Consider the following 16,091-nt stretch of genomic DNA (forward strand, 5'->3'; position numbering starts at 1 on the left):
GGGTAAAAAGCATTTCAATAAATAAAATTATAATGCCCAAGTTGATAGTGCAACAGAAGCAACCACCAGTCCTATACAAAAGTAGGCTACTTATTCTTATATTTGATGCTTGTACCTTAGGATGAAATGTTTTCTTTCCTATGTTAAAAATAATTTATACAACAAATCTTAAAACCAAAATAAAGCTTTTTTTTTTAATATGGCTGGAAAAACTATTTTAAATTAAAGCAGTTAAAGAAATGTTCATAACAGTTTCTAAATGAACAAAATGAGATTTTAAATTAAAGCATTTTAAGATATTATAATGTATTTGTTTATATAACAAAATGTGTACCAGAGCAACACATCCTTATTTATAAACAAAAGTATCATAGGGTACAAGATGTGCTATGACTAGATAAGCCTACTGTCATACAGAATATTGTAAGGTGGTAATTTTAGTTCAACCATAGAATTGAAGTTCAGAAAACAATTTAAAGAGTTTGACGTCATATTTCATTGAAACTATGAATGTTATGATAGATAATTAAACTTTTTAAACAGCAGATACAAGTAGTTATAATAAGTGGCTAAGTTAGCTGAATGAGTAGCCCTTAAAAGTTTCAACATAAGCTGTTCAAAAGCAAGATAAATTATCATCAGGATATTCAAAATCTCTACCAACTAAGGAATTCAATACAGCTTTTGAAATATAGCAGTAAAGGGTGATCATAAAAGTTAAGTTTAATAAAGGTTATTTTTTAAAGTTCTTTCTGGAATCGTTCATAGACCTAGTTATTTCCCTGTAAATGGTTATTTCCCGTTAAATGAAGATCTCAGTGAATCTCAGTGAATAGACGCACTGTAAAAACTTTTTTAATAGTACAAAATTATTACTAGACGTAAAGTTTTCAAATGCTGAGCTGAATGTTTGTGCATCTAACCACCCTTTTTGATAATCCTAACAATCCTAATGTTAAAGGTGTGCAAATGATACCACTAGCTAGCCATCAATCATGAGGATTTAACTACAACAATTTTCTATTTTTAAAGAGCTTGTTTAATGAAACTGCAACAATGTCACATACCTTAAATTCTTAATAGTAGGCATATTTTTGTTTAAATAATTAGATTAAAAATTCTCATCTGTTTCTATTGTTATGATATATTATTTAAGGCATGATAAAATCAAGTGGTATCCATACATTTTTAATAGGAATCCCCCTAATAAAGTAAGTTATATAAGACCTACAAAAGAATTTAAAACTCAAGAGCTGCTGTGATCTCTTTACTCTTCACTATGAAAACTTTTTTTTTCGAAATGTCTCAAAATGTGTATTTTTAATATAAATTATGGCACAATCAAACATTTATCCATATAGTTTTGCTCAAGCTAATTATACAGGCAGTATTTGCAAGTGGCAAGAAAACAAATGAGAACATAAAATCAGCCAGTTGGGGAATCACATCTGTAATGGTATTTAACTTTTCAGAAACTAAAACAAAACATAAAGGAAAATCACATCTGTAAACAGTAGGCAGACTGAACTTTTCAGAAAGTAGGCAAAAAAAATTGTATTTATCTAGTGTCGTTATTTAACAAGTGTTTAGAGTATACAGTTAACTTAGTTCACAGTAAGTATGAAATGGTTTTTTTGTGTACTGCTGTTGCATTTTAAGTTAAGGAATTCTTGACATACACAGTGAAAATGCATGAACTTCATTAAAAGTCCTCAAGCCAAACTTTACCTCATAAAAAAAAAAAATTTGAAATATGTAAATATATTGTTAAGGAACTATTTTTTAAAAGTGTTGTTTTATTTCTGATAACTTAAATATTATGTATTATGACAAGAGTGAGGCTGTAAAAATATGGTTTTTAATGCTATGATCATTTTCAACCTCAGTGATAAACTTCCAAATTTCCAGAGACAAAAAGGCAATATACACAAAAATTTCAAACTGAAGAGTTAGCAAAGCTCAAGTTGCAACTCTACCAATTTTGAGTATTAACAAAGGAAGAATGGATTGCGCCAGTCTTTCACTGGAGACAACCATTGCTTCTAACATCAAGTCTGACAGCTGGACAATGGCAAAAATTCTGCAGCAAACAACAGACAACGCCCATCACCTTAAAAACAGGAAAAAGTCAAGCTTATGTGACCTTGACTGTTTGATAACAAATGGGAAAAGAAGGAGTGAATAAAAGACATAATCACATTATTAAAACAATACTAGTCCTTAGCATGTAGGACAATAACAATGGGCAATAAACAGTTCTATCTTTGAGCCAGGGATTCTTTTTTTTTTTTTTGAATGTCTAAGATTTAGGAGTAATGCATATGCATTCCTAGTATTGAAAGATATTTAGGAATGTATTAAAAAGGTGCCTTTTAATAAAAAAAATAAAAAAGTATTAACCTTAACACTTGTGTGTTTCATTATTTTAAGAAAATTTAAATAACTCAAATTGGACAGTTGTTAAACATGTACAAATATTTTTTTACAATGATTTATTATAAATAATAGCTGGTAAAATAATTTCTTCATGCAAGAGCAAAGTTCAGGTGGAGCTATTTAAGGTCAGTGTACACCCAAAGTTTGGTTTCTCTTTAAACAAATATGTACGTCAAACTAATAGAAAGAGAAAGGCAATAGAAATTTTAAACTTTTACAAATCAGGTTATACTACTTAGACAATTTGATGTTTAAAGCTTATTCCCATTAAAACAACTGTTCTGATAATTACTCTTTACTCCACAGTAAGGGTGTTAAAAATGTATTATAAATGCCAAACATATCTTTGCTAGACATGTAAATTAGGTTAATCCTTAGGTAAAAACAGTAAAAGTGATTTGTACACCATAAAACAAAATCCAGAGATGAACTGGCCAAAAGTGTTTTCTTTATGTTAACTTACCTCTAGATTGTTCTTTTACACTAAATTACATTTTATTTATCAAAGGTATAAAAAAACTGACATAATAAAAAATGATACACTATTTACAATAGTCTGTCATTGGCTGCTATTGTTTGACTGCCCTAAAAAAACTTATTTGAAAATCTGTGTGTTAACTTTTTTTTAAAAATATTTTTAGATAGCACTAATTAAATAATGGTGGTTTGCAAAATATCTAGGGTCAGTTAACGCTTAATAAAATTTTAATTTGGCAGAAAAATCTCCACCTAAAGAGGTTGTTTTTTTTTTAAGTAAGCAACCTATGAAAAGTTGTCTGAAAATAATTCTTTTTAGTCTTATCCTATTAATAAAAAATTTAACAGCTTTAGTCCATGTAAGATGAAATCATACATTTTTTTAAACACAAACGATTAATATACTAAAATATAATAAAGCAAGCCATTAAAAGATATATTTCATAATGACTAACTTTTAAGTTTTAGCTCTTAATATAAAATAGAACAAAACATGATGTCATCAATCAATGAAAAGAGCAGATTATAAAGTATAACCTGTTGAATAAAATGGAGCAAGAATACACAAAAGTACAAAAAAATAATTTAAAATGTATTATCTACAAAAAGATGAAATTGACAGATGTCAATGAGTAAATCATGTGTGATATGATGATTACTAATTTAACATTTACATTTTTAACAAAGTAAAGTAAATATCAGACATATTTTCAATAAATAAAATAAAGCAAGAAATAAGAACTTTTCTTTTTAAAACAATTTATAGACCTGTTCTTAATTTTTTACATATTACAAATTAGAACTTTAACAGCAAGTATTGTCCTGCTGAAACATTAGCTCAAAAAAATTAATGTGTTTATTTTATTTTTAGAATTAATAAAATAATATTGACCCTAAAAGGATAAAAAACACTATTTACATTAAACTTCCTCCATTATTAAGTTACAAAAGGATTATTAAAAAGAAGGTATTTAAAAAAAAAAACAATGCCGATTACTTGAAGTAACACCCCACTTCAGATAAAGAATGAGTTCAGGTTTATACTTTTGATAATATTATAGAGGATAACATTGTTCTTAACGTTTAACATGTCATTAAATGTACAAAAATAATCTTTCTGAGAAAAATGGTTCGAGTGATTGGGTTTGTTTTCTGTTTGGCAAACTGTGATGAAGCACAGGGCTTAAGCTTCGGTTTGGTGTCATAGATAACAGGAAATGGAAAGAAAAACAATCTCATGTCATTGTGCATTTTAAAATTAAGAGGACAATAGTAAAATTTATAACGTATGCATTTTATGTATCTACAATATCAACATCTTTCTTTAGCTTTACTTAAATGATTAAACACTGAAAAGATTGTTAAATACTTTATTTATGTAAATAAAGTTTGTTAAATGGCAGATGATAAAACATTAACAAACTTCTTTAGACTTGTATGTAAATCTGCTTCAGCTTAAATTTAAAATAGTTACAATACTCTACAGCAATTGTTGCACCAAACTTGTTAGAGCTGGAAGCCTTGCTGTGGAGTTTTTTCTTCTTTGAATTCAAAATTTACTTTGTACAATAAAAACGTGTTTTGAAGTTCTTTTTATGCTGTCAAGTTAATCATCCAGGACTATAACAGGGGCGTCATCACGATGCCTAGAACTGGTACCTGAAACAGAAAACACAACAGTCATTGTCTTCAATCAAATACACATTTTTATATATATCATAACTTGATTCTATCACAAAAATAATTAACATTGATTAGATATTGCCGACTAATTCAACTTTAACAAAAAGAAAAATTGTATGTTGTTTACTTTACAGAAGCAGGTGAACTTTTTTTTCTATGTTAATTTACTTCAACAACTAAAATAACAAAGGTGATACGAAAGCAAGGTGTTTGACAAAGGTATTTATGCTGATCCATGTTTTTAAAGTTTAACACCAACTGTGACAGCTTGTTTTGTCCTGCTGTGTTAAATCTTTAAAACTAATTACAATAAATTACCCTTTAGCCGCTCTCTGTGCTTGGTGGTTAATGCTTTTAAATGATGTAGTTACCAATAAAGGGGAAAATGTACTAAAAATAAAGAATACGTTTCTCCAAGATGACAGTATCTGCTTTAAAAAAAGTATTTTAACTTCGGTTTAAACCAAATAAGTGTCATATACTTTTCATAGTATCTGATAGAAAATATTTATTATTTGGCATTAATAAAAATAAATCACAGTTACTACTTAGACAAGTAACAGTATTATGCCCATAACATTGTAACCTAAATAACATATTTTAACAAAGTAGTAAATACCTAACTGTTTTTAAAAAAAACATTTTAAGAACAACAACAACAAAAATAAATTGAAGCAAGTTAATGTAAATTAAAAACAACTAAAAATATTTTAAATGGTTAATTTTTAACATAATACAACCATGATCAATTACTTTTTCTTTGATTTATTAGGACACTTCCACTAAAACCAATTTAAGAATAGGTATCACCCCAAAAGTGAAATCTCTTGATTTATAAACATAGGAGGCTAATATTGTATACCATTACTATACATATGAACACAAGTAAGAAAATGTGTTCAAAATTGTTGTGACCTTGAAAATTGATGGCATTACTATATGTAGTAGCATATTTATGTGCATGATTATGAAAAAAGTATTAACATTTAAGAACTCAAATAAAAGTATTAACCTTTAAGAACTGAAAGTGAAAACTTTAAATTAGTAACATAATGATGCATATGATATTTTGTTCCACTTTTATTTGAATCTGATTGATAAAAAGATATTTTATAATAAAAAAAATTTCTTTTACATGAGCAAAAATCCGTTTATGATGTCAACAAGGAGGGGGGGGGCGGGGGTCTGAAGAAAAAAATCGACTTTTGTGGCTGGCAGGGGAGTTCGGGTCAATGTGGACGTCCACAAGGTGAATTTATTATCAAAATAATAACATCTAAAAAAAAAATTTAAATTAAAAAAAAACTGCATAGAAAATATATGAATTAACTCTGCCGTTCTTGTGTTAAAAAGACACCAGCTCAATGGGTGATTAAATGTATCAGATGTAACTGTATACCGCCTGCCTAAGAAAAGAAGCAACCACTTTTTACAAGCGGTAGAAGGGGGCATTGACCGCTACACATTTTTTTAAAAAATCCACGGTATTAGTTTATCTTTAAAAATTTCTAAGAATTGAAACATAAGTTTAAAAAAAAAAACAAGATCTAGACCTAGGCCATGATAGATTGTGCAACCAAATCATGTGTCAAAGCCTAAGGCAATATAGATTTAGTTGTTTTTTTTCCAACTCAAAATAACGTTTTAAAATTAGAAATTTAAATAATGCGCTTGTGGAATGCTCACATGATCAGGTGTGTATGGCTCACGAAAAAAGGGGAGATACAGTTTGTTATGGAAACATTAGAAGCGAGAAGTGTCCATAAGGTTCAATAAAAGTAATATGACGTCAAGTTGATTAAACTAATTTTATCATACCCCATATAGTCATTAATAACTAGACAGCCACAAATGACATCAAATGGTTCATTCTACAGCCCCACCAACCCAACCACTTTAATAAAAAATAATTTATGACTGCCTCCAACCTCTGAATACCTTTAAGAAAAATAGTGTAAAATAGAGAGGTACACAGTGTCCATGTGCAATCACTCTTTAATAAAGAACAATTTTATATAGTCTTAGCATAATTCCAAGGTAAGTTTACATGGACTAACAGACATCATGGACAAGTTTTATTTCTAAAATTAATTTCCTAACATTTTCCAGATATTTTTAAAAGCCAGCCCAAAAAATAGTGGTTTTCCAGACTTTGAAGTCTAACATTAACTTTTCAAGACTTTTTCCAGACTTGCATTAAGCAATTGAGTATATTTTTTTTTATAAAACAGGACATAAAGTAAACAGAGATTGAGTTTGTGAGCCAGAGGAGACTACTACTTACAAATGTTAAATTTTTTGTGGACGTCCAAATAAACAAATAATAAATAAAAATATCTTGAACACTTTTTGGAATATCTGAATAAACTTAAATCAATTTTAAGAATGGTACATTCTGAACATGAATATTAAATTAAAGCAAAGTAGCAATGTAACGTTTTAAAAAAATTGTGCACGAGGTGTCAAAAAAGCAGTTTTGAGAAAAACGCAAAAATAAAAGCAGCTCTGATTGGCTGAAACTGTATAATCTCATAGGAAGTTTATTAATTTACTAAAAAAATAAAGCTTTTTATATTGAAAATAATATTAATCAAAGGTTAAGAACAAGATTCACCTGATTAGAGTACTGAAAAATGTATTAAATTAAAGTAATTAGTAAAAAAGTTATGAATCAATTAAGATTAAGTATTTTTAATTAGAAAAACTATCAAATAACCGTGGTTACTTTTTAAAAGTTAATTAAACCACTCCTAATTATAAAAAAAATTTAAATTGGCAGTGAATGGATATACAAAAAAACGTGTTTTCTATAATGAATTGGGGAGATACCTGTCTTCAAAAAAAGAAATTTTTGGATATAAAAATAATACATTCTTCAAACACTGTCAGCTTGAATAAATTAGATAGTTGGAAATTGTAAGCATCCCACATTTGCAAAATGGTGATAACTGTGTGCTGTACAAATGATAGACAAGAGATACAAGAAAATCTATTTCATAAATTTTAGTGAAATGGTTACAGAGAAAAAGTGCTGAGCAAAGATTCAGTGTAATTTTTTATTGTTAGTGATTGCTTTAACTTTAAGATAAAGAAATTTTAGGTGTATGCTTTATACATTGCGCATTCTTGTTCAGCTTGAAAGCTAAAAGAAGATTGTTAAATATAAAAGTGGATTATACGTGCAAGAAAGAAAACTACAACACACCTTTGATGTCAATTTTTATTTTTTTTTAAGTAAGATTCAAGGAAAAAGTTACTTTTATTTTGGCTACTAAACCCCTTAATTGTATACATTTCATTTCTTTGCTAAGTTATTTTTAACAGCTCTAAATACATAAGAGCTGATACAAAGCAGGTGACAGAAATGTTATCCATTCAGTTTGGAATAAACTGTTATTATTAAATGCATAAAAAATTAGGTGTATTATATTTTCTTTCTTTCTTAAAAGAAATACTGTTACTTCAGTTTTAAACATAACAAAAAACAAAAAGTGTTAAGCAGAGTTTCAGAAAAATACACACTTTTATCCACTAACTTGTCTAGTCAGATAATTTACTCAAAGTATCTGTATGGAGGTTTGAGAATTAGAGTCTTTCCATGAACATGCGGATAAAAATAAAAATAATTATAGATAAAAATAAATTAGTAATGTTAAATACAACAATAAGAATATTTTTTAAATAAGCAACAAAATTTGATAACTAAAATAAGCATAAAAATGTATAATACTATAATTTGTACAGGACACTGATTGTTTTCTTTTATTAATGCAATTCATATTAAAATGTAATTTAAAAAAATAATCATTAATATGCATTTAATATAATCTATGCATCATACACTTCCAGAATATTTTAACAGGTGATGCTTTAAAATGAATCACCTTCAATTCATCATTCATGTTCATTTTCACAGCAGTTTCTTAATGGATCAAACCATAGTTAATTAAATACTTACCTCCATTAGACGTTGAAGAATGACTTAGATTGTCATGTTTCGGCTGCAGCATTTTGGCTGATGGGCCTGGCAAAGGTGAGTTGTTGCTTCTTTTATAAACTCCAGCCATGGGAGAGCTGGACCGTCTCTTCATTGACGGGTGAGTTGCTGGTTTGCCTGAGAGCTGGGGCTGGTCAGCTGAACTTTTAGTGAACATGTAGTTCAACTGAGGGAAATAGTTTTCTAAGTCATGGACTTTAATTATTTTGTTGCACTTGAGCTTGCTAACAGGAAGATTATAGTACTGAACAAATGCTTTCTCTTCCTCTGCTGTGCATTCATAGAGGTTGACTTTCAGAACATACTGTAAAACTTTAACAAACTCTGACAGAGGAACCGTGGGGAAATACAGCTTGGAGACGGCTTCCACAAGACAAAAGTTCCCAGCTCGAGATGGCGTGTTGACTGTTAAACATGATATGCTCTTGCCGTTGACCAAACAAGCTGAAATCATCTGTGACAGATCTGCCTTGTGGTGGTTGTTATTGCTGGCACAAGACAAGCTCCCGGTTCCTAGCTGAAAAGACTGATCCATGTTAGATCTGGGGATGTTATTGTTTTGATGAGACAGGGAAGAGTAATGAGATGTGTTGTTCTGTGGGGATTCACTGCTGAGTCTTCTTGTAGGCTGGCTAACTCCCAGGGCATCGCGGACTAATCTCTGTTCGTGAGCATCTGTTCTAGCAAACAGCGAACTTTCAAACTGGTTCACCCCAAACTGAAATGGTGAATTTGGTGAATACTGCTGTGGGGATGGAGGTAAGCCTGTGACTGGTGGAGGGTACCTGACCATGTGTCCGGAGTTGTCTTTGGCCATCATCTGACCTGCCCTTGAGGACATGTTGTGCGAGCCTCTGAATATGGGGTGATTAATATCAGGTATAGATGACGAATGTTTCGCCTGGTGTAGCTGGGGATGAGAGGGAACTTGGTACGCTGAAGATATTGGTGTTTCAGGTTGTATTGGGGGAGTTTTTGACATAAGTGATGTGTTGGTCACATTATTAGCATGAGCAGGAGGTGGTCCCCGAGGCATTATAGCCCAGAGAGATCCAGGCATCGCCGAAGCAGCTGAGCCACTGGTGTCAATGTTTTTCTCCGAAGCAGAGTGAGGCCGCTGAGATGACAAACGTGGGGGCTCCATACTCAAGCCTGGAGAGGGTCGCAGCATTGAGGAGTTGGTGTTTCCATGATAGTCATGCAGAGTGCTAGACAACTGAGAGGCAGGAAAACCTTGACGTTGAAAGATTGATAGAAATGGGTTCAACTCTGGGTGTCCACTGGCAGCCATCAGTTCAAGATTGGTTTGTTGCTGACCACGGGAGGAGGGCCGCGCTACAGTGCTCTGGTGGTGTACCATTGATGGCATGGTGACAGGGTGAGACACGGGTGGCAGTAGAGGGCTGGAAGAAGGCAGGCCAGTTCGAGGATCTAAGTAGCGTGCATGCTGAAATGGATTTTTAAAAGGAAGGTCGAAGAGCTGGACCTGACACCTTTGTAGCACCTCTGTTATAGATATGAGTCTCGTGTTTTTGCCAAATGTAAACTCAAAGCCAGCTGCCTTACATGCTTCATTCAATAATGCACATTCCTGTGGGGTTGGAAGCAATCCATCCACGCTGGTGTTAGTGAGCAGCCCTGCAGCATATACAATCACTGACAGTGGGACAAGCTTCACCTGTTTTGAGCCCTCTGTTCTGAGTATATATGGCGATACTGTATTGTTAATCTGCATCCAGCCACAGTATTGAGAGAGTTCAGGTTTGGTTGGAGATGTTCTGTGCGATGTTGTGACTTCACCACCTATTTTAGCTAAAACATCTGCGGGAAAAGTTTTCTTAACAATTTTAAAAAACTCTTCAAATTCTTCCAGGTCAACAATTAAATCTTTTACTGTAAATGGATTGTGTCCATATTCATAATCACAATGTGCTGTATTGATTTCATTTAAAAGCTTTGCTTCTGCATCAGTTATAAAATAGCTTACTAAAGGATCCTTTTTACCCAACTCATCAGGGAAAGTATTGGGATATTTGCTCAGCAATTTTCGTTCAACAATTCTAACAGAAACAAATTTTTTCTTTTTCCTTAAGATATAAGGAATACTCGTATCATCCACTGTTTCCCAGCCAAATATTCCCTTAATACTCTCAGAATCAATGGGATCTTCATCAGGAAGGTCTGAATCTTTGGCGGACGACTGATCATATTTGGAGTGAGCAACAGGGGGCTCAGAGTGGCTGGGAATTTGCATCGGCTGCATATGATCTGTTCCTGGGGGCAGGGTATACTGCGGTGTAAAAGGATTGTCACTGATAGATTTTGTGCGGGCTGACAAATCTCCTCTGTGTGCTGGCTCAGGCTTCACATGCCTTGAAACACTAACATTTTCCTGAAGATTGAATTTTAAAACTCTCATATAAGTATATGCATTAACTACAAATAATCATATGCACTGGAAAAATTTTTTTGTAAATCTACCAGTATCCAAAAATTGCTGGTTGGAAATTATAATGAAAGCAATACATTGATATTCTAATCCTATTGTATTTTTGTAAAGTAGGTTAAGTACCTGGGAGAAGTCAGATAGAGAATATTCATCTGTTTCTTTTACCTCAGCATATACCCAATCAGCTTTACTTTCCCCAACTCAAGTCAGGCGCCCATGAGAAATGAGGGGGGGGGGGGGGGGGGGGGGGGAAGACACAGGGGACGACAGGGGACGACTTAGGGATGTTGAGGGAAACAAACTAGAGACTTTCATTACAACCCAAACTAAATTAAAATGTAAACATAGATAGATTTTCAACATTACTAATAGAAAATGTTTACCTCCATTGTACACAACGAACAATATCAGCTTCATTAAGGAACAAAGAGATCTCCTATATCCTGTATAAAAAGAGTAATAATGCATGTGAATAGTTTTAATATTAATCTACACAAAATATAGCTAACTAAAACAAGATAATTAAGAAATTGTATTGGCAGACTCCAAGTAATACTATCTATTACAATGTGTCCATTTCCAAACTTTCATACGCTGTGATTCTACAGGCAAGACCAGTGCATTACACCAGTGAATTCACAGACACGGCAGGTACAACAGACATTATAATTAGACACAAACTGAACTACAGTAGATCATCTATATTTGAAATCTATACTGAATTGTTATTAAATAATATAACTAGTATATTTAAAAGATAGATAATGCAGTTGTGTTGTTAAGAACTTTAATTGTAGTATGCTACTTCTTTAGGCAAATAGAGTTGTGGTCTTGTTTTAAGTTGTAATTTTTTAATAACAGTGTTATAGTGTTTACAATAGCTTTGTGACTGTCAGTTGCAATTTGTATTTAGCTTGTTTTCTCAAATTTAATTCAGCAAATAAATCTTTAGTACTATGTTGTTTCAAATATTGGCCTACTCAGTGGTGTAGAGTAGTTAAAATTTAACCTCAGTAATAGCTGGTATGAAATCAAAGTTGTGGACACAGTTCAATGAACTTTGCATAACTATCCCCTAAAACTATTTCTGTATGTCCCACTGGAATGTGGCTGTATATATGAAATTAAGCTAATTTAAATTTAATATGATATTTATACACATGTTTTACACATTTCTTGCACACATTGATAGTAAACTGAGTAGATAATGCTAAGTATTGAAGGGAACAACAGCAGTTCTTGAGTTAAGATTTTTGAGTGTAAATAGGGGAGGTAATAATCTGCCTTAGTGCATTCCCCTGTATAGCCATGTGTGCTATAAATGACATAACATGGAGGAGAGAAATGTGGAGGGGAGAGCAGTCGTACTGATTCCTCTTTGATCTCCAGGCTGGTGCGGGGTCATAAATGACATAACATGCTATCCCTGCTTTCTTGAGATATAATAACAGGCCTCTGTGTTACCTATAGGTAAAAAAATTACATAATGCTTTCTCATGGAAGTGAGAAGTTTTTAAGGGAGAAAAATGGTCTTTGACTTCTTCCCTGCTGGACCACAAGGGTCATAAATGACATAGCATGGAGCCTCTGCCTGGCTGAGATCTAAGAACAGCAATCCCTGTTACCAATAAAGAAGTTTTATGGTGAGTTAAAAGCAGGTGTGGTTTTATTGTCCTTAAAAAAAAATAAGCATTGGCAGACCTATTATCATTTTAAAAAATTATCTGGCTGGCTTCAGATGATTGCTTCAATACAGATCAGAACAGTATTATTAACATTTTGACAAAAGTCCAATCAATAATCAATAAATGTCTAAATTATTACCAGTGTCATATTCAGTGGGCTAACCAATGATAACTATGAGCTAGTGGAAACGTTAATCTAATTAGTTTTTTGATTTTCTAACAAATGATGTTGATCAATCAAGTTTTACTCTGAGAATAAAACAACTTTATATCATGGTAAATTAAGACAAAGGTCAGCTATTAGTTTTGGTATCAACAACTACTGCGGAAAAAAAATATTCCAGAATATAATTATTCTAATCATAGAATGTACAGCAGCAAATGCTTAAAGATTTGAACAAAAGAATGGCTGTAATAAATTTATGAGGTTTATTACCAAGTGAAATTTCCAAAAAAACAGTTCACATAATGGTCTTAAGGAGGTGAAAAATTTTCAGGGGAGAGCAGAGCGATTAATTCCTGATTTATCTCCTCCATGCTGAGCCATGAGGGTAATAAATTACATACAATAATTTATCTGCTTGTCTGTTAGTTCAGAAGTAGATTAACAGTTTTGTTGTGAATGAACCTTGGTGTATTGAATGAGTTTGAGCATATGTGCGTAGTGGAATGTGTATTAATAAAAGATGTTGAGGGTTTGAGAGTATGTGTGCAGTGAAATGGGTATTGTCAAAAGATGGTGATTGTGACGATGCAAGGAAGGATATGATGTGGGAGAGTATGGCTTTGTTGTTAGGGCAAAAAGTTGAAGTCAGTCTGAGTCTTGTTTTTGTCGTGTTAGGATGTGGAAGTCTTCGTCATGTCTGTCGTCGATGTAGTAAGATGTAGTCGTGTACAATATATGTAATTAAAGATAAGAAATGTATCAACGCCGCCCTGTCTTACTTTCTATTGGATCATAGTCGTATTAGTATGTTATCATTCAAGCATCAACCCTGTCAGATCCTCAGTTCATAACAAGTTTTACTTGGGGGGCTTTGTGGGGCTGGAGTGCCGACTGGTGCCTAATAACCCTAGTTGCTTTTTACCCAGCTATAACCTACAAACTAGATTGGCTACAGGACAGTATGCTGGTAAAAGAAATACTACTGCTCTGCCTAACTAAAAATTTATTTTAAACTGAAACAAAAACTCATCACTCTCTTTGCAAAAAAAAAAACAAATTAGCATGGATTTAAATTAATTTTACATTTTAGTCTAACTGTAGCATAAGTGGATAATTATTAAATTTAGACTGTTACTGTTAGGCTTAATTATATAAAAATTAGGAATTAAGTAATAACATTAAATAGGTAGGCTTAATAAATTTTAAATAGGGTTAACTTAGAGTTGATTAGTAACTAAGGCCTAGATTTATGACTTAAATCCTATGACAGCTTAATTAATTTGGAAACTTTGGTTCCTTTAGCTAAGTCTAAATATATTATTATAATATAGGTCTAGTTCTAAAGTATTGGGTATACTGATGTCATACGATAGCTAACCAAATCTTGGAGACTGGTAGAATCTTTAGGCCTAATACATTTGCAGTGTAGTAATTTACTGTGTTGCATTGATTAGGCTTACCACCTGTTAAATTACTATATCTAGAATAAGGGGTCATCCATTTATGACGTCCGCGGGGGGGGGGGGGGGGGGGGGGCCGGAAAAAACTGACTTTTGTGGACGCATATGGACTTTTATAAGGAAAACAATTGGATTTTTGTGGACGGGGGGTCCAAAATCCCAAAAAATTGTGGACGTCATAAATAGATGACCCCTAATCTAGATCGAGGCCTAGGTATGTGTTTTTTGTTAAAAAAGATCACAAGTATTATGATTATCAATCTAGTTTAGTCTTGTCTTCTTATCTAGATCTAACTTTTTATGTAGATTTGATTTTTTGCTGCTTTAATCATAATTAGATCTAGATAAAATAAGAAATCTAGATCTACACCAAGGTGGATTTTTATACCAGTGTCAATTAACAGAATCTTCTTTAAAAAGTGTGTGTTAGATTACGGATACTTGTAGGTAACTAAATAATATACAGTGATACATAAATGGCTTACTAAACTCGCAACTAATGTCAATGCTTTCCCTAACCCCAACTTTAGTCCTGCCACGCCCCTAACCCTAGTTTCTAATCAAACCATAAAATTTAGTCCAGATAACAATGCTACTAACAACCTAACACACCTATTTTCGGAAGTCTATTAAAAGTGTTATCATAGGCATATTAAGTTATTATCGGACATTCATATCCTCAATCATCCCTAAACAATGTTTGATTGCAAACATTGGGGGAATTTTTATACCAGTGTCCGATAATAGAATGAACTTAATTTAAAAAAGGGGTAGGCCTATAGGCCTACAGTAAGGTTACTGGTAGTTACTAAAAATACATGGCTATTAAAAACCTAACACACCTATTTTTGGAAGAATCTATAATCTATAGGCCTAATGTTAATATTAATATCGGACATCGGTATCTTCAATCAATGCTAATCATTCCCAACACAAATCAAATATTTTATGATAAAATTTTTAATCAAATGCAGATAGGCCTAGAACTAGATATGTCAATGAAAAAGTAAAGCTAAGTGTTGTATAATATAGACTAGATTCTAGATCTAAACTAGATTCAAGATAATGTGTTGAGGTAAAATAATATCCACTGACCATGTTTTAGTGAATTTTTTTAGATCCGATTTTCTAGATCAAGAGATCAGATCGGGTGCCGCTGGTTGGATTAGAATTAAACTGATTGCAAACAATTTCTGATAACATTAAAATGCTGATAGATCATCAATTAAAAAGTGAAACTTTGTGTTGTATAATAATAGACTAAATAATGTGGAAAATAATAATAATATCCACTGACCATGTTTTATTTTTCTATTTTTTATACAAGCAAAAAAACGGCGGCCATCTTAGTACAACAGCAGTTATTTACCCTGATTAATGAATAGGCGGAAATGATGTGCAAAAAATGTTTTAAGTTTTTCGGCGTTCTGTTCATAAATGCCCAGTTCAGTAATTTAAACCTAGATTTAGATCTAGATTCTAGATCTATAAAGGCCCAACTATTTTTCTTTATTCTTTAATTTTAAAATGTGAATGTTTTTGTAGGTGGAGATATTGATACAAAAGCCTAGATAGAACTAGATTTAGATTATATCTATAATTCTAACTGGCGTAGCCAGGATCGTCTCAAAGGGGGGGGGGGGGGGGGGGGGTCAAATGTTTTCCAGCGTTATATACAGTGGCGTAACGAGGAGGGGTGTCACCATTAGGGGGTGACACCAAGGCAAAAAAATAGCAA

The 16,091-nt window shown here is 32.3% G+C and overlaps 1 protein-coding gene across 3 annotated transcripts; it reads right to left on the reverse strand.

The window, feature by feature from the left end:
• Window positions 1-3,889: 3,889 nt before the first annotated feature.
• On the reverse strand, window positions 3,890-15,719 carry LOC131952374 (uncharacterized). Of its 3 annotated transcripts, XM_059314996.1 has the most exons (5): window positions 15,449-15,640; window positions 11,426-11,485; window positions 8,555-10,985; window positions 8,119-8,188; window positions 3,890-4,572 (listed from the first exon to the last, which is right to left on the reverse strand). In XM_059314996.1, exons 2-4 carry the CDS (start codon window positions 11,429-11,431, stop codon window positions 8,154-8,156), a joined length of 2,472 nt encoding a protein of 823 aa, XP_059170979.1. In that variant the 5' UTR covers window positions 11,432-11,485; window positions 15,449-15,640; the 3' UTR covers window positions 3,890-4,572; window positions 8,119-8,153. The 3 variants fall into 3 exon arrangements, with proteins under 3 accessions (XP_059170979.1, XP_059170976.1, XP_059170977.1); XM_059314993.1 differs by lacking the exons at window positions 8,119-8,188; window positions 15,449-15,640 and adding an exon at window positions 15,651-15,719; XM_059314994.1 differs by lacking the exon at window positions 8,119-8,188.
• Window positions 15,720-16,091: the final 372 nt, after the last annotated feature.

This window comes from Physella acuta, unplaced genomic scaffold, assembly GCF_028476545.2.
Source record: "Physella acuta isolate Inbredline_101_S28 unplaced genomic scaffold, ASM2847654v3 ptg000871l, whole genome shotgun sequence".
Taxonomy (NCBI): Eukaryota; Metazoa; Mollusca; class Gastropoda; family Physidae; genus Physella; species Physella acuta.

Excerpts from the sequence above, each read along its gene's own strand:
- LOC131952374 (XM_059314993.1), bottom strand. Across the intron at positions 4,573-8,554 it reads TTCTTCAACGTCTAATGGAG|GTACCAGTTCTAGGCATCGT; the intron begins GTAAGTATTTAA and ends TTTCTGTTTCAG.